The sequence below is a fragment of the Nymphaea colorata genome, chromosome 2 (assembly GCF_008831285.2).
Source record: "Nymphaea colorata isolate Beijing-Zhang1983 chromosome 2, ASM883128v2, whole genome shotgun sequence".
Classification (NCBI taxonomy): domain Eukaryota; kingdom Viridiplantae; phylum Streptophyta; class Magnoliopsida; order Nymphaeales; family Nymphaeaceae; genus Nymphaea; species Nymphaea colorata.
The window spans coordinates 24,033,379-24,057,326 of NC_045139.1; the positions used below are offsets into that span (position 1 = coordinate 24,033,379).

General features: G+C 40.1%; 2 protein-coding genes across 21 annotated transcripts in view; both read left to right on the forward strand.

The window, feature by feature from the left end:
- LOC116247949 (putative ABC1 protein At2g40090) overlaps nucleotides 1-18,638 on the forward strand; it is a 45,299-nt gene extending 26,661 nt beyond the window's left edge. For 15 of the 20 annotated variants that reach the window (XR_007572623.1, XR_007572628.1, XR_007572620.1 and 12 more), the window contains 4 exons: nucleotides 8,971-9,360; nucleotides 11,239-11,370; nucleotides 15,842-15,914; nucleotides 18,428-18,638. Coding sequence is in view for 1 of the 20 variants with exons in the window: in XM_050076316.1 (XP_049932273.1) it covers nucleotides 8,971-9,189; nucleotides 9,258-9,351; nucleotides 10,634-10,652; nucleotides 11,283-11,369; nucleotides 11,459-11,654 (615 nt within the window). In the remaining 19 variants the exon portion in view is untranslated. Of the gene's footprint in view, nucleotides 1-8,970; nucleotides 9,361-10,633; nucleotides 10,653-11,238; nucleotides 11,371-11,458; nucleotides 12,707-15,841; nucleotides 15,915-18,427 lie in introns of those variants that run through there. The other 5 variants (XR_007572627.1, XR_007572632.1, XM_050076316.1 and 2 more) reach the window with 5 other exon arrangements.
- A 4,624-nt stretch (nucleotides 18,639-23,262) lies between these two features.
- LOC116247503 (uncharacterized) lies at nucleotides 23,263-23,739 on the forward strand. The gene has a single exon (XM_031619684.1). The coding sequence runs from the start codon at nucleotides 23,263-23,265 to the stop codon at nucleotides 23,737-23,739; it is 477 nt and encodes a 158-aa protein (XP_031475544.1).
- Nucleotides 23,740-23,948: the final 209 nt, after the last annotated feature.

Here is a 23,948-nt window from a genome sequence, read left to right on the forward strand (position 1 = left end):
TGTAGGCTCTGATGTAGAAGAGGTAGTAGCAAGACCGATAGGAGCCGACAGGATGTAGACGCCCCCTTTCTCATAGCCGCCACCAATCGTCTTCCCAGTTTGCAAGTCCTGAAATGAGCATGAACCAGGGTAAAAAATAATACGACAGTGTAAATCAGTAGTCAACTTCTAACAGAGGGTAAATGAGATGGAAATTCAGGAGCATATAAAACATGTAGGATAGTCATAGATTGAGAAAGTTTCACATCTCCATAACCCAATATGGGTGACAGTCTACCATCTGCAATTTTTACATGACGTGGCTGGGAAAATTTATGCAGAGTAGTGAAAGACCCAAGTCTACTGCAGAAATGTCTCGATGCTCCTGAATCAATAATCCACGAAGTACCTGAGTCAGACGTGGAAGGACCCACTAAGAAGACTCGATCAGTCAATGTTGTGGAAGCCGAAGCCTGTGAGGCTTTGTGTGCTAAAAATTGCTCATACTCAACTCTGTCAATGCTAACTGTAACTGTCTCTGGTGATATACTAGATGAAGAATCCTCCATAGTAGGAGTGGCAGTCTGTGCAGAGCCCATAGAAGAGTGAGTAGGGCTTTTGCCCTGTTTGGTGACCATATTTCTTCCCTGCAACAAAGAGGATGGGTGACCATGTTTATCCCAACACCGATCCTCTAAGTGTCCAATCTTTCCACAATAGGTGCATTGGAACCTCCCACGGCCCCCAGTTTCACGACCTATACCTCTTCCTCTGGCACTATAGTGGAGCCATGACCACGACCACCCCCCACAGCAAGGGCAGAGGCAGGCGTCACACCAGCTGGTTGAGACAAGCTAATAGCAAGACGAAGAGATCAGGAATTTCACTTCCAGTGAGCATCTGATCCTTAGCAGCAACATACTCAGAGAGACCAGCAAGAAACTTTGCAACCATAGTAGGTTCAAAGTGTGACTTACAACAAGATTTGCACGGAGGACGCAAGAATTTCAGACGTTCATAGGTAGCTTTAATTGTTGCAAAGTATTGTGATAAATCCTGATTTCCCTGTCGGAGGTTGTGCAACTCTTCTTCAACTTGAAGGATTTTACTCACATTCTTATCTTCTGAATATGTCTGTCTAAGGAATTCCCACATCTCCTTCGCAGTAGTATAGTAAGTAATAGAAGAAGCAATTTGTGGTTGGACGCTATTCATAATCCAAGACATAACCATGCTATCGTCCTCTTCCCAGGTTATGTACTTCCCTGACTTGTCAATAGGCTCATCCTCTTCAATTATGTGTCTCTTTCGATGTCCTTTGACTGACAACATAAAGGATCTGGAGCACAGTTCATAGTTGTGTCCATCTAATTTAACCGTAGATCCATAGGAGAAGGGATTTCCAACTTCTTTATGATCGTTACCACCCTCTGATTTGTGGTTCTCAGCCATAATAAATCACAGCAAGAATGAGAATACCAAGATAAAATATATATGCAGCAACTTCGCCCAGACGAGACGACAGGAACAAAAAATAAGAAACGTGCACAAGCTTCTTCCACAACCCCAAACAGCAAGAAAACAGGGAAAAAACTTGCTGAAAAAAAAACTTGCTGAAAATATTCTGCTGAAAGCACACAAGAAAGAACAGGGAACAATCTTGCTGAAATTATTCTGCTGAAAGCACAACCTTACAAACAAAGTCTGCCGCTGCTCCTACTATTCCCAACCTCAACTCTCAAACAGCAAGTCCACATCTTGCATAAATAAGTTCCACATATATTCTGCCTCAACTCTCACACAGCAAGTCCACGTCTAGTGTAGATAAAATCTGCATATATTTTGCTTCACCAGAACCTCTTATAATCCCTTAAACCACAACCACAAACAGCATATCAACTTCACTTGAGGATCTGACCACGCCTTCCACATAGGCGAGATCAGGTCCTCCTCCACGCAGCAAGAAATATGAGAGACAAGAGAAGATCACGCCAGCAGCAGCAAGAGAATATCACGCCAGCAGCCTGTGAAGATCACGTCAGCTGCTTGAGGAGATCACGCCAGCGGCAGCAAGAGAAGATCCCACCAGCAGCCTGTGAAGATCACATCAGCAGCTTGAGGAGATCACTCCAGTGGCAGCCTGAGAAGATCACGCCAGCAGTCTGAGATGATCACGGCAGCAGTGGCTCTGATACCATGTTTTTCATGTTATTTCTGCCTTTATGTTCTTTATACTTGAATGTTGCATGTTCATTTTGGTGGTGAGCATAATGCTACGGTTTGGATAATTTTGCAGCTTTCTGTATGCATCAATGCAATTGCTCTATTTTTGGGCATGCTTGTGTTATTGCCATCCTTTTTTCGCTTTTTCTCCATGGCTGGGCTTCTTTACCCTTTCACCGAAAGGCGCTTTGTTTTTGTTTGTTTTTTGTTCCCCATTGTTGCCATGGTCAGTGCCGTTGAAAAGATATGGTGGTTTTAGTTCATGTTCATAGTTGCTCATGTTCATGTCCTAGTTTCAACAAGGGATAGTAAATTGGATGTAAAATTGGTTTTCTTATGGATAACAAACTTCAAAATGTCTTGCGTGACTTTAAAACTAAATGTTGTGATTTTTGGGCTGCATCTGCTGCCATAAAAGGCAATTCAGTATTTTTTTGGAAGCTCATTTTCAAACTGCACGTGAGAATGACAAGGTCACCTTGTGATGTTTTATTGGTTTATTAAAATGGCTGTAACTATGCATTTAGTGCAAGACCCCAAGTTGACCTTGACTGCAGCTCTCGTGAAGTTTGTTTAGAAGAAAATGGTTAATATCCTGAGAATTGCAGATTAGTTTTCTTCTAAGGGTTGGCTTTTATCTTTACCTGCGTTGGTTTTTGGCAAAATTTGAAGCCGCATGGTCTATAGACTTATGTCGTGGTGGTAGACTGAAGAAGTGTTTGTTCTGTTGATATTCCAGTTTCGGCAATAAAGGTCTTCTATTATACTTTGCATATCTCATATCCATGAGAAAAAGGTTCTATGTGCTATACTGATGATTTTTAAAGTATTTCCATATGTATGCTTCAGTTTTTGATTACTTTCTTAGTTAAACTTTGCTACTTTGTAAAAGAGAACAATGGAATAGTGACCACCAACAAATGGGCAAAGTGGCATTTTGAGGAATAAGACCTGTTCTATGTGCAACTGAATAAAATGAAACTGCCCCCTTTTCCTGAATATGAAGTTAGAGTTTGGTGTGCGCAGCAAGATTGTGCACACAGAGAATTGGTCGGACAGACACGGTGCCAGAGTTCTGTTTGGAAGTTGCATGGTAAGGTACCGAAGGCGCAAAGGACGGCGGCGCGGCAGCAAGGGCGACGGCACGACAGCAAGGGCGACGGTGCGGCAGCAAGGGCGGTGACGCCGGTGGCGGTGTCAGCAGCGTCGTCGGACGACGCAGCAGAAAGGTAACGGCGTCGGACACGGCGGCGGCGGAAATGACTACGGAGACAGCAGCGGCGGCGGGTGAAGAAAACTCCACGATCACCAAAAAAGTCCCAATCTCGTGGGCTCTGATACCATGTAGAAACACGAGCACAGAGAAAGAGAATACGAGGAACACGACATGTTCCCCATCTTCCCTTGAACCTCTTGTCGGTTAGCAAGATTACGAAAGAGTTGAATTGCGAACTCATTTTTTCTGCTGATCACTGTGTTATGCAGGACTTGGTGACAGGGAAGAGGATTGGGATTGGTCTGACTTCTGACGGGCTATATCGCTTACCTATGCGTACTGCTTAGGCTCTCATGACGGCAGTCAGTCTAGCAACGAAGAACAGAGAGGAGTCCCTTCAATGGCTTCTACGGTGGCATGAGCGCCTTGGACACCTGTCTTTTGGAATTCTTAGACAGTTGTTTCCTGATTTATGTTCCAAGTTAGATATGACTATGGTGTCCTGTGATGTCTGTCACCTGGCCAAACATGTTAGGGCTTCATATCCTTTGTCTAGCCATCGGTCTAATGAGGTATTTGCCATGATTCATTCTGATGTGTGGGGGCCTTCAGGGATTTCTTCTTTATCATGGTTTTCAGTATTTTATCACCTTTATAGATGATTGTTCTCGTAACACTATTGTCTACTTGTTGAAAGACTGTAGTGAAGTTCCTACTGCCATGGAGACTTTCATTGCTTATGTGGAAACTCAATATGCTTATGTGGAAACTCAATATGGAGCGTCTGTTAAGACCTTTCGATCTGACAATGCTCGTGAGTATATGTGTCAGTCTGTTGATAGCTTCTTTCGAAAAAAGGGAATTGTTAATGAGACTTCCTGTAGTTATACTCCTCCTCAAAATGGAGTTGCTGAACGAAAGAATCGTATATGACTCGAGCTCTTCTTTTTCAACGTCATGTTCCAAAAAGGTATTGGGGGGATGCTGTGTTGACCAGTGCGTATTTTATAAACCGTTTGCCTAGTCGTGTGTTGAATGGGCAGACGCCTCACTCTATGTTACCGGGGAGTCGTGAACCTTTCTCTCTTCCACCAAGAGTCTTTGGCTGTGTTTGCTTTATTCACTATCATAGTCCTCACATTAAAAAGCTTGACCCAAGGTCTATTAAGGGCGTATTTCTAGGTTATTCTCCCACTCAAAAAGGGTATAAGTGTCGGGACCCTTCCACTGATCGTGCCTATGTTACCAAAGATGTCAGTTTCCTTGAACATACTTCCTATTTTGGTGAGAATCCTCTTTAGGGGGAGAATTCTATGTCAAAGGAAGAGTATTCTTCGAGTCAGGAAATTCTGTTTACAAATTTTTTAGACTACAGGCGTGAATCCATTGGTCCTTCTATTGAGGTGCTTGAACAAGAGAAAAATGGAGAGTGTTCTACTGGGGCAGGAGAGGAATGCAATCGTCTGTTTGGGCAAGTTTATTCTGAGAATTCTGCTCCCAATCCAGTTTGTCCTTCCCTGGATGACCCAAGTCGTGCTCAGAAACAACCTGTTGAAGAAGATATTCAGACTGTTATTGCAAGTGAAGAGCTTCCCATCGCCCTGCGAAAGGGTGTCAGGTCATGTACTCAACATCCTATTGGTAATTTTGTTTCATATTCTAGATTGAGCAAGGACTACAAATGTTTTGTATCTTCTCTTTCATTGGCTATGATTCCCAGGAATGTTGTTGAGGCTCAAAGTGATCCCAAGTGGACTTATGCAATGCAAGAAGAGATGGAAACCCTGAGAAGAAACATGACATGGGAAGTTATAAAGATTCGTGAGGCGGCTCACTTGGTTGGATCTAAGTGGGTCTACACCATCAAGTACAAACCAGATGGAAGTGTTGAAAGATACAAAGCTCGTCTTGTGGCCAAGGGGTTCAGTCAGAAATATGGTATTGATTATTTGGAGACCTTTGCTCCTGTTGCGAAGATGAAGACCGTTATCTCCTTAGCTGTGATGAAGGAGTGGAAGATGTACCAACTTGATGTCAAGAACGCATTTCTCAATGGAGACCTTGAAGAGGAAGTATATATGTGTATGCCTCCAGGATATGAGGAACCTGGAAAATGTTGCAAGTTAAGGAAAGCTTTATATGAGCTCAAGCAATCTCCTCGAGCATGGTTTGAACGACTTAGACTTGTCATGAGACAATGTGGATACCATCAAGGGAATGGAGATCATACACTCTTTGTGAAGAGAAATGAACAAAAGGTTACTATTTTGTTGGTATATGTTGATGATATGATTGTCACAGGTGATGATGAAGATGAAATAATTAAGTTAAAGAAACTGTTGGCGATCGAGTTTGATCTCAAGGACCTTGGTAAATTGAAATATTTCCTTGGCATTGAAATTGCTAGGTCTGGGACTAGCCTCGTGCTAAATCAACGGAAGTACACCCTAGATTTGTTAAAGGAGACCGGGAAATTAGGGTGTAGACCAGCTTCTACTCCTCTAGATGCTGGCCATAAGTTAAGTCTTAGAGTCTTAGAGATGGGGAGCCTCTCTGTGAAGAGGCCAAAAGAAGATATCAATGTCTTGTAGGGAAGTTGATTTATCTTACTCTCACTAGACCTGATATTACCTTTGCTGTGAATGTGATGAGCCAGTTCATGCATGCTTCCACGGATGCCCACTTGAAGGCTGTTGACAGGATCTTGTGCTACTTGAAGAGAAATCCTGGCAAAGGTCTTTTGTATGTCAAGCAAGATACTCTTGGGATTGAAGGTTATTCAGATGCAGACTGGGCAGGCTGTATTGAGACTAGGAGGTCCACCTCTGGCTATTGTATCTATTTGGGAGGGAATCTCATAGTGTGGAGAAGTAAAAGGCAAGATGTGTGTTCTCGTTCCAGTGCTGAAGCAGAATACAGAGCAGTGGCTATGGGAGTTTCAGAGCTTTTGTGGCTAAAAGTATTGTTGACGGATATTGGTATAAAGGTTGAAGAACCAATGAAGATGTATTGCGATAACAAGTCTGCAATCAACTTGGCCAACAACCCTGTGCTTCATGACAGAACAAAGCATGTTGAGATTGACCGACATTTCATTCGAGAGAGAATTGATGCTAAAGAACTTGTACTTCCTTACATGAGATCTGAAGACCAAACAGCTGATGTTCTGACGAAAGCTCTATTTTCAACTTCATTCGAGAGAAATGTATCCAAGTTGGGCATGTTTGATATGTATGCCCAACTTGAGGGAGAGTGTTGAAGTATGTTAGACGGGTCTCGAGACTGGGTTCGGATTCATACCCAATCCATCTTGTAGCCCTTGTTGGGCATTACTTAAGTCGTGTAACCCTAATCTTTATGGTTAATGAAATCTTAAGAGAGAGAGAGTCTGGCGGCTAGTGGGCAACCAGCTCCTCCTCATCCGTGGTTTTTTTCCTTTTGTTGAGAGTTTTTCCACGTTACATCGTGTTCCTCGTATTCTTTTTCTCTGTGCTCGTGTTTCTACATCAGTAAACCATCCAAATGATAGAAAATGCCAGACCACTTGGGTAAGAAAAAAACCAGGTTCAAATAATTTATTGAAGTATTTTTTTTACAATCTAATCTTATAAATATGATCTTAAAATTGATTTAGGAGAAACATATATTAAGTTGGTCATTTTTATTTTAATAATATTTTTTTAATAATAAAAAAATGATGTCTAGTATAACATCAGAATTTTGAAATGTTGATTGTAGGAAGATCAATTGTTTTACAAAAATAATTTGAAACTAAAACATGATTTATATTAAATTATTATTTATAAACACATCAGGAGGTTCACATTTTATTTAAAACCTTTTTTAAGATAAATTTAAGAGGTTTGGTTTTTGTTCCTTACTTAAGTAGTTTGGTATTACTTCTCTCTCTCTCTCTCTCTATATATATATATATATATAAGACACACACACACAGCGTCATGGGGGGAAAATGAAAATAATTGATCCAAGGTAGAGTTGACATATCAACCAATTTAGGTGGTGGTGCCATCTCAGCAATGGCTAGCAGAAATCATGCCTGTGACAATCGCCTCCTCCCATAAGAGCCTCCATCAATTTTCCCATCATCTGATTCCGCTGTAGCAACTGATTTCAGTTTTCGAGTGGAGTCTTCAAAAGAATTCCAATAATCAACTGAATCACATCGAATTGAAATCTTGTCTCAGACTGGGAAACTAGAAGTTCGAATTTCTTTGTGGATTCTTATCAACCGATTCCAAATAGATGGCGTTGAAACAACTGTTTTCAGAATCCATTCTTGAATTGAATCTTTCTTTGAAAGAATTAAGAGAATCAACCCAATCACATCAAATTGAAAAGTCAAAAGTTCTAATTTATCTTTAGATTCTTATCATCTTATTCTACCAAATTGGTGGAGTCGTTTTCCAGAATCAGTTTCTTGAATCGAATTATTCATTGAAATAATTCAGCGAAACAACCAATCACATCAAATTCAAGTCTTTTCTCAATCTGAGGGTAAAAATTTTGATTTCTGTCCTAGATTCATATGATCTGATTCCAGATTGGTAGTGTTGTAGCTACTGTTTCCATAATATTTTGAATCAAATCTTTCTTTGAAAGAATTCAGAGAATTAATAGAATCAAATCAAATCAAAATCTTTTCTCAATCAGAAAGCCTAATGTCTTGTTTGGATGGAAAGGAAAGAAAGAAACAGAAAGAAAAGAGAATGGGGAGGGAAATGAGAGGAAAGGATGTCATACGTCTTTCATTTCGATTCCAATCTCTCCAATTTTAGTGGGACTGAATTTACATTGTTCTTTCACTTCTTTTCTCTCTCCCTCTTTTTCCTTTCTTTTGCATCCAAGATAATCACAAATAACGTCGGCGGGATTGAATTTACATTATTCTTTCACTTTTTTTCTCTCCACCTCTTTTTCCTTTCTCTTGCATCCAAGATAGTCACAAATAACGTCTCGGAGTTTTAAACGGCGAGGTTTTTCTCAGGTATAATACAGCGAACTTAAAAAATGCATGAAAAAACAATATTTAAAAAGCCGACCACCCATTTCCAGCCTTTGAGTGAAGCAGTGTTGCTTGTTGGAGGAAGATTCTATGTTCATCTTGTAGAGACAAAAAAAGGACATGCCAATGGATATGAAATCTTAGTTCTTAATAATTGGGATGACAGGGGGAGAAAGGATAGAAACAAGATGTGAGTTTGAAAGGATAAAAATTTCGGAGAAAGGTCCACCCCCACTCGGATCAAACTGTTGCATAAAATTTCAAAGAATCAGGTCACAAAACAGAGCTGCCAAAATCATATGTATCCTGCTTTATCATGGGACGTACATACCTTTGTACTTTTTATTGGTGCTATTGAATTAAGAGTTACATGTGGGTCATCTAGCTAGATTTTCTAAATCACTAGTGCTTTGCTTTTTTTCCTTTCTTCTTTGGTTTTTGTGAAATTATATGTCCAGTTACATATTCAAGCATGTTTGACAGTTGATTGTTTTTCTAATTCGATAAGGCTACACTTTTTCCAAATCAGGAGTTGGACTTCTTATATGAGGCCAAGAACAGTGAGAAGTGCTTGGAAAACTTTAAGAAGCTCTCTCTTCATCTTGTAAACTACATATATGCTCCAAAGGTGTACTGGAATTTGAGTACCAGTAGGATGCTGACAATGGAATTTATGGATGCCGCAGAAGTGACTGATGTCTCTGCTATTCGACGACTTGGCATTGATCCAAATGATGTTCCTAAACTAGCCAGTATGATAATTGCATTCTTAGTTATTTTCCTGGTTGCCTGAGGTTTATATCTAAAGTTTTACAGGTAAGCCAAGTCTTTGCAGAAGTGATTTTTAAGCATGGGTTTGTCCATTGTGATCCACATGCTGCTAACATGATGGTGTGTCCATCTGGAAGAAGTTTTCTGGGTAAGGCGTTTTTCTTGCTCTGCTGAACCCCAAGCATGTTGTTTCATGATTTTTTAGCAATCTTTGGATCTTTACTAAGAACATCATATGTCTACTTATTTATTTATTTATCAGATAGCATCTTTCCATTTACGATGTCTCATCACATCTACTAAATGAACATCAAGATTTTTTACAACATCTGAAAGATGCCAATTTTTTTTTTTTCTCTGAACAACTGTATCCTATTGAAGGGTTCCAGAGTTAACTCTTCAGTTGGATCTATACTTCAAGAAGCAGTGTCTCGGTTGCTGTAAGACTTGCTGAGCCCTAATTTTTTGTCATTATATTTTGGGAAAAATATAATTGTTTCTCAAGTAATTTTCATCTTTCACTTTCATTAAATAAATGATCCTCATTCTAATAGTCATCCATGTACAAGACAGGATAGCAATGACCACTGACAACCACATTTATGGGTGGCCCACATACATCAAAATGCAAAATTTGGAAGAATGAACTTCTCGACTCACCATGAGGGAATGCAGTTTTACCATGCTTGAGCTTTGCGATAAACGACAACTCATTTAGTTCAACATTATTCCATTTAGAACTACTCTGTAGCATTCTGACTTACAAGAAAATAAAAGCATATGGAATGTATGGTATCACAGTCTTTACTCTATAATTCACCAATTAGTGTAAATTACCATTTAAGCAGATAAGAGTGAGGATGATTGCAAAGTGGGTGAATGTTAACCTCCTTTGGACGGTTCTTTGGTTTCTCCTTTTAATATGGCCTGCATTGAAAATTTATGTGGTCGAATCATAGTGTGGTTTATCTGAATGATATAAAGGCTGTTGATTCTTAGACTAAGTTCCTACTGTACACACTAATAGAAGATCATAGTTTTAACTGTACATGTACCCTTATCTGTAGTAGTAGAGCTGTCGGCCAGTCTTGCAGGTGTGTTAGGTCAAGGGAATGAACTGAAAGAAGCACCTGTGATCCGATCCTATAATTGTTGCTTGCTGAAATATATAATTCATCCAATAAGCAGTTTAAAGTTGATTTAGCTTGGAGCTTATATCTGCTGCTATCCAACAGTAAATTTGGAAAAAGAAAAAATGACTTTGACAGCTGCAGGAAGCAATCGGTAGATGGTGGCTTTTTAGCTGATACATAAACAACAGCTAGTGTTTCCTTTCTTCAAGTATGTCATGAATAGCAAGATTACTGAGCTCAGAATATGTCCCTTAAGGACATGAAAGTATAAATGAGCTTCACCAGCAGCTCATATTCTGCACCCAAAGTGATTTCAGCTCGTTCAGCATTCAACCACTACTCCAAACAACAGAAATTTGAGACCTCAAAACAATTCAACAGATTTAAGATAACCAAGTCGCTCAATTTTCTGAGAAAAGGGGTGAGTATCCAAAAACAAGGAGAAAAATGAGGAAAGGCACAAATTTAATCGAATCTTCATAAAACTTTGTTTCTTATTAAACTAAAGATGGTGCACAGCAAATTCTAGTTCAAGATGATATCCATGAGTGTCCAGAGAAAGAGACACACGAACAGAATGAACTGTTCATTTGCATCAGCTTATATTTGCCAAATCTTTTTTCTTATCCTTCTCATATGGCTTTAGTGCTGTGTTCAAACTTTCATATTACATACACAGAGGAAAAGGAGCTCTTTAAGCGTTTACATCCTCAGCCCTAAAAGTTAACAATAGATGCAAACTTAAAATAGTTATCAATTGTTTTATGCCTTATGCATAAATCTATTAAATGTTGAAGAGAGAAGTTCCATTTCATTATTAACCCTCATCAAAGTCTTAATATACCGCTACCATGGTTTAACTTTAAATTGATAGAGTTGTTTTTTGGTTGAAGGCTAGGTGATTGTTTGTCTCCCGTGATTGCCTGCATATGGGTAGAAGAAGGCCCCAGCTGATTCTGCTGGATCATGGATTGTACAAGAAACTTGATTTTTCTACAAGGACAAGCTATGCTGCACTTTGGAAGGTGTTTTAATAATCTTTTGATTGTCTGTGTATGGTCTAATTGCATTACATTATTCTCTGTTACTTCTTATACTTCTGTCAATTTTGTTGGCTCTTATATTTGCTGATGTAAATGGAATAAAAGAAAACAGTGTTAAACTTGGTGCTGGAGAGGATTTGTATACCCTTTTTGCAGGAATCTTGACAATGCGACCGTGGAATAGAGTCATTGATCCAGCAGTGGATCATTTGTTTTTGCAGGGGAATGCTAGTGACCGTGAAGAACTCCAGATTAGTAATTATTGATTGTAGCATGTGATCATAAATATTGACTAGATTTTGACATTATACCTTTGAAACTGTAAGAAAAATGGGTAAATAGCTGGAGATTGTTCCATCTGAGCTACATATTTGAAAGTTTGTGAAATAATGCAAGGATCTTCTAAAGGAGATTCACTAAAAAGAAAATAATCTTCACAAGATTAAATGCATTAAGCATGCAGGAAACACATGCCAAACACACACAGACTGAATACGGAAGAGGACCTTTATTAGAAAAAAGCCATGTGAAGAAACGGGGCCGAAGTCCCTAAGAAATATATGAAGGATAAGGTGGATATGGTTGCTGGGCTAGCTCCTAGGTCTAGAAGTCTAGGGGTTGGGGCTGTCAGATTACAACAGAACTTGTCAACAGATGGGAAGAAGGAGAAAACACAAAGATGCGGGCTCAATCTCATCACAATTTCCAAAATGGGTCATGACTCATGATCTATCTGTTATGAATGTATTTTCTGTTCTTATTTGCATTCTTTTTCCTTTTCCTTTTCTTTTTGTGTTTTCCATTATTTTTGTTTTTTCCTTTTTTCTCTTCTAAGAGATGTTAGAGCCCCAATGGCTAGATTTGCCTAAAGCCCTCTTGCCTGCCTCTTTAAAACGCCATGATGGTCCATTTGTAAGCATTAGTCTTGAGGTTTAATGACACTTTTTGTGCCTTAGTGCACAAATTATTTTCTAGTTGTCTTTGTGTGTGCTCTCTTGTGAGAGTTTGTGGTGTGAGAAGGTATACATTTATATTTATATCTACTTTCCTTACATGATATTGAAGTAAGAAGAACTTGGCAGCCAAGTAAGTTCTCCGACGACTCTTTTCTTCAGCAACTTCTTTCCTTTCGTCTCTCCTCGTCCTCTTCTTGTCGCCTCTCTCTCCTCGTCCTCTTTTCGTCTTCTTCCTCTTAATCCACCAGCAGGGAGACGGTAAGAGAATAGAACTTGGTTGTGCTATGTGGAAGACCTATTGTAAGATTTTGATATCTAATGCCAAACCACCGGATGAAGTTAGATGCAAAAGGAGAAGAAGAGGAACGGGTTGCACGTACAAGAGAGAGAGAGAGAAGAAAAAGAGCAGCAACCCTAACGTCTAGAGGTGGGCATCGGGCCGGCCTGATAAAACCGGGTCGGGAACGGCCCGATGGGCCGACCCATTGGGCCCGGGCCCGGCCCGATATTTGAAACCCGGGCCCAACCCGGCTCGGCCCAGTTATAATAAAATAATCATTTTAAATTATAAAATGTTTTTTAAATATAAAATATATTTTTAGTAATAAATATATATTATTAAATTAAAAAATAAAAAAATATATTTTTTAATCCTTAAGAGGCCGGATCTGGCCGGCCCCTGCTCGGGCCAGGTTTTTCCCAGCCCGGGGCCCAGCCCTACTAATGTCTGCCTCTTGATATCATTATATATTGATTTGGTATACAACAAAGTGCACAAAACAATGTTAAAAATTACAAGTATGCCACCGTCCATTATGATTTTGCGTGTAGAGAAGATAGGTCGGGTCTGGTTGACCCGATCCAAATCGTACAATCTTAACACTGATCATGCCTATGTGGAAAGCGAGATCAGATCTTCAAGTGGATCATGTGAAGCAAAATAATTCTGTGATCGTGGGTATGAAACCTGTTCGTGGATGCTGTTTGGAGTAGTTTTTCGTGGAACAACCTATGTCGTGCGTTGTGGAGGAGTATAACAGTAATCAAGGTACCCAATTGATAGTTGTATGTGGACTAATTGAACTTGGGAGTAGTAGTAGTCATCGGCTGAAATAGTAGTCATCGGCTGGTCTGTTTCTACTGTTCAGAATTGGTCAGGTCACGTGATTTATGGATTCGTTTTTGTTACTTCAGAATTGGTCAGGTCACGTGACTTATGGATTCGTCTTTGTTACCCAGTTTGTGATATTCTTATGATTTTCGTAGTCAGTAGAGATACATTTCACTATTATGATTGACTGTTGCATCTTATGCACACATATATTGTACATCATATGATTTCTTTTTTGTTTTTTGGAAAATTTATTATGGTTGATGGTAGTAAATCTGAAGGTTCTAATGGAGGTGCTATTTCTTTCAACAGTTGTTCTCTCCTTGTGATTCTACTAAATATCTTATGCTTTACCAACTGGCACATGTTCAAAGAGCCATTGTTCTCTCCTTGTGATGCTACTAAATATCTTATGCTTAACCTAAACCATTTGTAAAACTTCCAATCAGTTGAGGACTCTAACATTTATGGAAAATCGTCACCATTAAACCAACCTTTTGTATAGAAGTCCCTAGGAGAGTTAGTGAAGTTCATTTTTCTATCGAACCAACCTATGTTGTTTTGCATTCACCCTCTTCTTTAGAGTAGAATTCCTTCCTCTTGATGATATATTATTTGATGTCAAGATTTTTTTGTGAAAGTGATAATTTTCAGTTTTGCTTGAAAACATTTTAAAAGTGTCTTCTCACACCATGATGTGGCTTTGCTTTATTCTTAATACCTCCTTGAGTAGAAGAATAAAATTTCAAGTTTTTGTTGCCAAACAATGGAAGAGGAAAATTGGAAAGATCCTGGATATGAGCAGGAAGAAAAGGTCATGTGAAGTTGAGAAAGTCAAGACTAGGAAATGCTATTGACTCTCTGGTAATCAAGCATTTGCAAGGATTTAGCAGGAAATTTCTTGAGAGAGAAGCCAAAATGCTTTGTAAGATCTTGGAAGATAGCAAAATGAGAGTTGAGAGATGGGCTTGGGGCTTGTGTAGTCATTTCTCTGGGTTAGTAATCAAGAGTACCGGGTAGGCATATAAGTGATTTATGTCTATACCACGAAGATAACGACTTATGAACCTTTGGCTCGTCGAAAACCCACAAGGTGAAGCGGGTTAGATATGCGACAAAGCTATACACAACCACCAAAGGGGTGGAGCTTCGTAGTAGCCTTTGGGGTGGTGAGGTATTCCTCAAAGGTGAAGGTCGACCTAAAAAAAAAAAATCAAAGAAAAAGAAAATCAAAAGACAAAAGCTGAATGCAAGAGAAAGAAAGAAAAAAAAAATAAAAGAGGAATAAAAAGCAAAAGGTGTCTGCCAATAGATTAAAGGCATGAAGGCTGAACTTGCAGGAATTGAATGTGACAATCTTTGGTAGATGTGCGATTCTAGGGTCAAGATCTTCTTTTATTTTTTATTACCTAACATGTTGAGGATAATTCCTTTATGTTCATATTTTGGAAATTGAAAGACATCCCTTCTAGAGATTTGATGGCATTGACGCGAAATGAATCCTAATGCTTGTACGGTACTATGTATAAAATGAAGGTCATATTATTTGCACAACACGAGCACTCATCCTTATTAGTTAAATTGATCGTCTTTGAATTATTTCAAAGTAAATACTTGACATCTCTAGTCATAGGAGGAACAAACCAATCTCCTTTGGTCTTGAAAGATGTTTGTCATTTTATTACCTACCCCCTTTGGCTTTGAAAGATGTTGGCCATTCCATTACCAAACCATTAGTCCATTTATGGGATAGATGAAACTCCTCAAACCTAGTCAACTCCTGTTGAGTGTGACGTGTGACGAATTTCATTTTCTTCGTCTCAAGAGATGCATATCATTTGGGATAAATGATTAAGGCTGACCCATTATTCCATCTTAACCGAGTGTCTTCAACATAACCCAGTCTTAGGATTGAGTCTATCATAGAAAACCTCTTATCTCTTCTCAAATCGATTTTGAACTGTGACATTTTTGAAAGGTTCTATTCGTTGAAGTTGCATGAGTTTTGGGTTTTATGTCCTCGGGTCCTTCATGGTTTTAGACCAGATTATTACTCGGATTCTTTCTTCTTGTGTCACGTTAGTGTCAGGTTAGTTGAATAGATCCTTTAGTTAGCTATTGCACATGTCCAGGATAGGTTAAGGTCATTGCCTTGTTTTGTTTTCAGTAGGACCTTATTTTGATTTAGTTTGATTATTTAGTTTGTTGAGTTGGGCAATTGCTGGTTTGATTTTATAATAGTTCAATCTTGCTTATTTTTTGCTTTAATGGCTTCCAGCATAGTGTCATGTTTAGTTTTCACTTTCATTGTGACATGGGTTGTTTAGGTGCTTTGTTGTCTTAGTTGCTTGGTTTTCATTTTTCAATGCATTCACTTGTGTTGCAGACCGACTATCCCTCGGCGTCATGCGGGCCAAATAGGCCTGAAAAAGTCAGCCCATGAGAACTTGATTCTTTTGGTAAATATAATCTCATCAAGTTCATGGGTTTGTGTGTCACATTCTGATAGAGTCTTTGAATTGCATATCGTACATTGCTTAAGTTTGTAGGTTGCTTGACTGAATATCTTTGACAACAACTTCGCATCTCACATCTAACTTGGTTATGATACAATCATGTGTTTGCTAACATGGAAGCCTACATTCTAAAAATATGCGAAGCTATTTTGTTCATTTTTGTTCATTATCCTGTTCGGTTATGATACAATCATGTGTTTGGTAACATGGAAGCCTACATTTTAAAAATATGCTAAGGTTTGTCTCTAGGGTACTAGAAAAGTTTTGTTCTTGTTGCCTAATATGTGGGTGTGTTTTAAACCTTAAGGACTGTCCTTTTTATGACCAGAGAAGTGGTACATGCTATTTAGTTACTTGGAATTGTAAGAATCGTGCCTTTTAACAATGTCATGCTTCTTCTCTTCGTGAAATATTCAACTCTAAATTTTGGATTTGTAGCCCCATAAATGTAAAACTAAAACCCTTCCACAGCTACATCATTTACACCATGGTGATAGCATATGCAACAAAAGTGTCACTTTTTTTTTTCTTTTTTTCCATTATCTCACCTAAACATTTTCATGAAATGATAAAATATGCTAAAATTATCAGTTGCAGGCAATGTTAATATTTGAAGAAGAAGAGTTGCTGCTAGTAATTAGAAAATTATCAACAGGCCAGTCAACTGTGCAATGGAGCATACCTTGGTCAACCGATGGATTTGATGTGGAGTCTTACTGACAGTAGATGATACCCTAGTGATTCATTAAAAATTGAAGATGACTTCAAATTCCCTTTGTGGATTTGTCTTCCAAGGCTTCTACCCATTTTTTGGAATCATAAAGTGTTTAGGGTATTACTGCCAGTTTGTGAGAAGAGTTTTTGGATCTACATATGCTTTCCATTCTCATTTAGGATTTGTGCATGTATGCGTTATTGTCCCCTTACAGTTTACTCCTAAATCGGTGATACAAATGGAAGTTGGAGGAAACAAGATTTTTCAAGGAGTCATTCATGAAGGTAGTATCAAATATTGTGCTCAATATAAGTAGAACACTCACTTGACCGAGCACTGCCATTTGGAAGAGGATGAAGTCAATTGTAATACCAAAATGGATAATGTGGCAAATGGCTGGCCTAATTTGAAAATTGCAAGAAGAGGATCAAAGGAGACAGTTAATCTTGACCACAATCATGCAACAACTATCACCAAACTAAAGATAGGAATCTCAAAAGATAAAGGTTGCTGTTTGCATACATTTTTATCAGAATTTGGAGTGTAATCTCTGAGATTTTCACTGTAATGGCATTTGTTTCTGCGATCTTATGCAGGAAATCATGTGTTCAATGTATGCCTGATTGTTTTTTGGCAATGTTAATGGCGCTTGATGATGTATCATGGATTTTGGGTTAAATGTGGTTATTTAAGTTCCTTTTACTGCAAGGAAGTTTGAGCAAGCATGTGGTTTGTTTGGCATTTGCTTTTCAATAATTGGCACATTTTAAGTTTTCTCTACAAACATTGAACTTCCTTAACATATTTCAGTTGCAAGCCATAATGTTTTTTATTGTAGGAATGCTCGTTGTGTATTCCATAGAGTTTGGTAGTTTTCTCTATAGTGCAAGTAGCCATAGTGTCTAACTTTGGGTGATTTTTAAGTTGTCTGTTATGCTATTGATCATGGGATCATCAGAAAGGTTTGTCGCCATAAGTTCATTAATTTGAGAATACGAGTTTTTTGTTATATCCTGTTAAAAATATAAAAATCAATGCTAAATAAGGAATAAGCCTGTTGTGGAGTTGGAATTTCAATTTTTCTTTATAAATATGAACAAAACAGGGGACCAACAGGCTCAACCCCAACTTATTACTATGAAATCTAGAATTTTAGGCTAAAAATGATTCTCTATGTTGGTTTTTTTGACAGAGAGATGATGGAATGGTAATGGGGCCCAACCCCACCACATTATTCTTTCTTTCTTATCATCTCATGCCAAATCCGGTCTTCAAACCAGTACTTTTGGTTGTTTCTCATTCTTCTACTTTTATATGACCTAAACTTCTTTTAGGTTTTACTAAGCAAATACCAATTTGAACTCGTGTTTGGACTGCAACTTATTCCTAAGCTTGTCCACATTCTTTGATGTTTCTGAACATTTTTAACAATTGTATTATTCTAGTTAAAGCACTAAATAATATCTTTTTGAAATGACAACAATTTGCTGATTAACCAAGATGCATAATTTTACTTCATGATCAGGAAGGAGCTATGTTATCTAAATATGTTGAGAGAGGGACTCTTATATGTAGGTTACTATTTTTTTGAGATGGGATGGCCTCGCTAGATTTCCACTATCAATAAATAGGATTTGTAGCTCATATTCTCCAAAAATAAATTCTAAAATGTGTGATATTCTGTCTTCTTTCAAATATTCCTGTAAAGCAATAAAATGACGAGATCTTCATTCTTTCACAGGATCATGCAGGCTTTCTTGGTTGGAAACTTGGAGAGCAGATAATTGTTAAGAAGGCATCAACATAGGCTCTTTTTCAAGGGACATTTTCAACATCAATTGTGTGTCATATTCAAGTTTGTTTTTGTTAGGATCATAGTCGAAAATGGTTATTGTAAGCTACAAGATGGTGTTTTATTTTCTTTTGTCATTATAATTTGCTATTTTTTTTTATGCACTCGAGCGATATTTGATTATTAGTTGTCATTTAGCTTTTTTGGGCGAGGGCTCCCCCCCTGCTTCTTCCTCCCTCAACGGGATAAACTAACAGCACCTAGCTAGCCCAATGGCAGCGGCAGCATGTTTTTCTTTCAAAATGGGAATTGGAAGTTGGGAATCCTAGTTTAGCTTTTGTAGAAACACGCAACACACGAAGGAAGCAGAAAGGAACACACGGTATACGTGGAAAAACCTCAGAAAGAGGAAAAAACCACGAGGGAGCTCTAACCTAGGTGCACCACCGCAACCCTAGGAGAGAGAAAATCTATTCACTTAACTTAACAATTACACATAAGTGAAGAATATATAAGAGGGAGAGAAAGAGTGCCGCCTAGGGTATCGAGCCAGCCTCGGTACTCGTGCCCCATGGGACCGGGTCCAGATATGGACCCGGTTCTCCATTACAATCTATTTTAACACTTTCCCTCAAGCTTGGCATACATGTCAGACATGCCAAGCTTGCTAACATTTTTCTCAAATTGAGATGTACATAAAGACTTAGTTAAGACATCAGCAACTTGATCTTCAGACTTCATATAGGGCAGGATCAACTCCTTTGAATCTATGCGTTCCCGTATGAATTTGCGATCGATCTCCACATGTTTGGTTCTGTCGTGCAGGACTGGATTGTTTGCCAAGTTAATAGCCGACTTGTTGTCACAATACATCCTCATCTTCTCTTCCATTTTCACCCCAATATTTGCTAAAAAAATTTTGAGCCATAACATTTTTGTAACCCCCATAGCAACCGCCCTGTATTCAGCCTCAGCACTGGACCTGGAGCAAACTTCTTGTCTTTTACTTCTCCATACCACCAGGTTACCTCCAAGAAAGATGCAGTATCCTGTGGTAGACCTTCTAGTAGTCGGCGTCAGAGTATCTTTTAATGCTGAGTTGACCTTGTCGAGTATAGAGCAGTCCTTTTCCTAGGTCATTCTTTAAGTATCCCAATACTCTTTCAGCACTTTTCCAATGACAATCAGTAAGAGCATGCATAAATTGACTTAACACACCCACAACATACGTAATATCTGGGCGAGTAAGAGTGAGATAAATGAGTTTACCAACCTGCCGCTGATACCTTTCTTTACCTTCCTCATCCAAGATCGTCCCAGTTTTGATACTTATTCTTGTGCCAGACTCCATTAGAGTAAGAAAGGGCCTATCCCAGTTTACTTGTCTCTTTTAGAAGATCCAAAGTGTATTTCCTTTGGCTCATAACAAGTCCAGTCTCAGATCGTGCGATCTCAATTCCTACCTCAATTTACCCAGATCTTTGAGATCGAATTCAGCAGCTACCGTTTCTTTCATCTTCCTTTTTTCTTCTTCGTCATCACTTGTGACAATCATATCATCAACATATACAAGTAGAAGGCTCACCAGACCATTTCTCTGCTTGATGAAGAGGGTGTGATCACAATTTCCCTGTTTATATCCATTAGTCTTCATCACAACCCTTAGTCTTTCAAACCACGCTCTAGGGGACTGCTTGAGACCATACAATGCTTTCTTGAGATAACAACACTTTCCGCTCTACGCATATCCAGGCGGCATGCTCATATAGACTTCTTCCTCAAGGTGACCATTCAAGAAGGCATTCTTGGAATCAAGTTGGTCCATGCTCCACTTCTTTTGCACTGCCAGAGCTAAGATGACCCTTACTGTCTTCAGTTTAGCAACGGGAGTGAACGTCTCAAGATAGTCAATCCCATATTTCTGGCTAAACCCCTTTGCAACGAGACGAACTTTATAGCGTTCTACAGTGCCATCAGGTTTGTACTTCACAGTAAACACCCACTTGGAACCAACTAAGTGAGTTCCCTCGGGAATATCAACAACCTCCGACGTATTGTTCTTTGTCAGGGCGTCCATCTCCTCTGTCATGGCCTGTAGCCATTTAGGATCCTCCCTGGCATCTTTCACTGACCTGGGAATAACAACCATAGATAAAGAGGTAATAAAGCACTTATAGTCTTTACTGAGTTTAGCATACGAAACAAATCTTTGAATAGGATGAGAAGTACATGACCTGGTGCCTTTGCGCAGGCCTATGGGAAGATCTTCATTCATTGGACTTGGATCATCCGGGGAGCTCACAAGATTGGGATTGGTAACATCAACAACCTCCATCACATCCTTCTTCTTCCTGTTATATACTTGACCAAACAAATGATCACGGGACTGTTCTTCCACAAGCCCCCCTCTATCTGACTGTCTCTGTCCTCACTGACTGTGTCTATCACACTCGAAGAACTAGCCGTGTAATCCAAGAAATCCGTGAACTGAATCAACTGATGCGAAGAATACTCTTCCACTCTCTCACCTAGACACTCCCCCTGAAGAGGATTCGCAGGAAAGTATGCCTCATGTTCATGAAAGGTAACATCCCTAGAGACATATACTCTGGAAGTGCTAGGATCGACACACTTGTATCCCTTCTGGGTGGAGGAATACCCCGAAAAGACCGCTTTGATGGACCGAGAATCAAGTTTCTTGAGAGTGGGACTATGATCATGGACAAAGCAAACACACCCAAACACCCGAGGGGTCAAAGGCTAGGGATTCTGAGTAGGCCACAAAACAGAATAAGGGGAATGACCATTCAACACACGAGTAGGCATACGGTTAATGAGATGAGCACTAGTGAGAAGTACATCACCCCAGCACCGCTTAGGGACACGACGTTGAAACATAATGGCCCGGGTGACATTTAACAAATGACGGTTCTTCCTTTCCATTCTGAGGAGGTGTGTAGCTACAGGATGTTTCATGTATAATACCCTTGCTTCGCAAGAAGTCATCAAGGGATTGGGAGACATACCCTCGAGCATTGTCAGTACGGGCCTGAACAGAGGTCTGGAATTGAGTTTTAACAAATGCAACGAAGTTTTTGACAATGCCGGGAACTTCACTACGTTCTTTCAACAAATACACGAACGTACACCGAGAGTAGTCATCAATAAGAGTCATGAAATAATGAAAACCATGACAAGTGGGTACTTCCGAAGGACCCCAAACATCAGAGTGAACCAAAGCAAATGGACGGCTGGTTTTATTGAACGAAATAGGGTACGAGGCCCTAACATGCTTAGACAACTGACACACTTCACAGGCGAAGGTGTCCAAAGAAACAGACTAAAACATCTTAGGAAACAACTGTTTAATCAACTGAAAAGGAAGATGACCAAGTCTCTCGTGCCAGCGCATAATAACGGATCTGTTCTCCACGCCAGACAACTGTCCACTGGTGGCTGAAATCAAAGCAGGCGCAACCTGTACTGGCATTCTGTAGAGACCATCAATAGCTGAACCAATCCCAATCTTCTGCCCCGTCCCCAAATCCTGCAGGAAACAACGATCAGCAGAGAATATTAGATTACAGTTTAGCTCTTTGGTAATACTGCTGACAGATAACAAATTTACGGGAATATTGGGAACATGCAGGGCATTATGAAGACAATATTTGTTCAGTAATGATAAACTCCCTTTTCCAGCCACATAAATAGAAGAACCATCAGCCATAGAAATACGCTGCTGCCCAGAAGTCAACTTGTAATCTTGAAACATCTTAGGATCCCCGGTCATATGATGAGTAGCCCCACTGTCAACAATCCAATCACCGAGAGAGGAATTACCTTGATCACTAGTAGCAACAAGAGCCTGAGCTAACTTAGCTCCATCAGACGTAGATGTGTCCTTTGATGTAGTAGAAAGACGACTGATATAAGCTTGTAGTTCCTTGATTTGATCCGGGGAAAGCCTCGACTTTTCACCACTTGAAGAACCACTCTGATTTGAGTCCTGCACAAGAGAACCTCGCCGAGTAGACGGAGGGCGACCACGAATAAGTCTCTTCTCAGGGTGAAGATCCCAACAAAAGTCAACAGAATGTCCTGACTTGTGACAATGGGTACATCGTCTAACAGGGCGCTGGCCAGGCACAAAAGAACGGCTAACAAAGGCCGAGGGACCACTCCCATGACTGGGGTCAATCTGCATCACTTGGCGTCTTTGTTCCTCGGATTCCACTCTGGCATATACATCCTCTATTCCAGGAATCTCATCACAGTTGAGAATTTGACTTCGAATGGATTCAAATGCATCAAGCAAGCCTCCAAGGAAAAGGAACGTCCGGTCCATCCATTCCTTTTCCCAGTACCGGGCATGATCGGAACCACAGTCCCAGTTATCATTCACATGATAATCAAGTTCCTCCCACTTAGTTTTCAGGGCTGCATAGAAGGAGGCAACAGACAAGTCACCCTGATTCAGAGAATAAATACTGCGTTTAATCTGGTACGTACGCAGAACCCTTTTTTTGCGACCATACATCCTCGCAAGCACAGTCCACATATCAAACGAAGTCGGCTTCCGCAGAATAAGAGGCTGAATATCAGCGGACACAGAGCTGATGATCCACAATTTAACCTGACTGTCTTCCAACACCCAAGTCGCCCATTGAGGATCAGTTTTGCTGGGCGCCGGTTTGTCGCCTGTGATATAGGGGAGACGACCACGGCTCGTTATCCCAATCTCGAGAGCAGCAGAGCAAGAGAAATAGTTATCTTTAGTCAGACGAATGGGTGTGACCTGGACCAGCAAGTTCTCGCTCTTGGAAGCGCTGCCCGCGTCAAAGGCCACATCACTTTTAGGTGCGATCTCTTCCGCCATCACACGCAGTCAAGTCAGACGCAACACCAGGCAACAACAAGACGACATAGCAGCGGCTGAAACACGAGCGCCACACGGAAACCAAGGCGGCGGCGAGAGGTGTGACGGCGCTGGATCGTCCGACGGCGGAAAAGAGAGACACCCACGGCAGCGGAAACTTCAGAAGGCAACCGGCGGCGGCGCTGGATCGTTCGACAGCGGCTGCGCGGAAACTGGCGGCGGCGGCGGCGCTGGATCGTCCGACAGTGCCTGCGCGGAAACTGGCGGCGCAGGAAACCCCAACGGCGGCCGAAAAAACTCCAAAGGCGGCAGCGGCACAGGGACGACGACGGAAACACGAGATGCAAACGAACGATCTCACCAACCAGGCTCTGATACCATGTAGAAACACGCAACACACGAAGGAAGAAGAAAGGAACACACGGTATACGTGGAAAAACCTCAAAAAGAGAAAAAAACTACGGGGAAGCTCTAACCTTGGTGCACCACCGCAACCCTAGGAGAGAGAAAATCTATTCACTTAACTTAACAATTACACATAAGTAAAGAATATATAAGAGGGAGAGAAAGAGTGCCGCCTAGGGTACCGAGCCA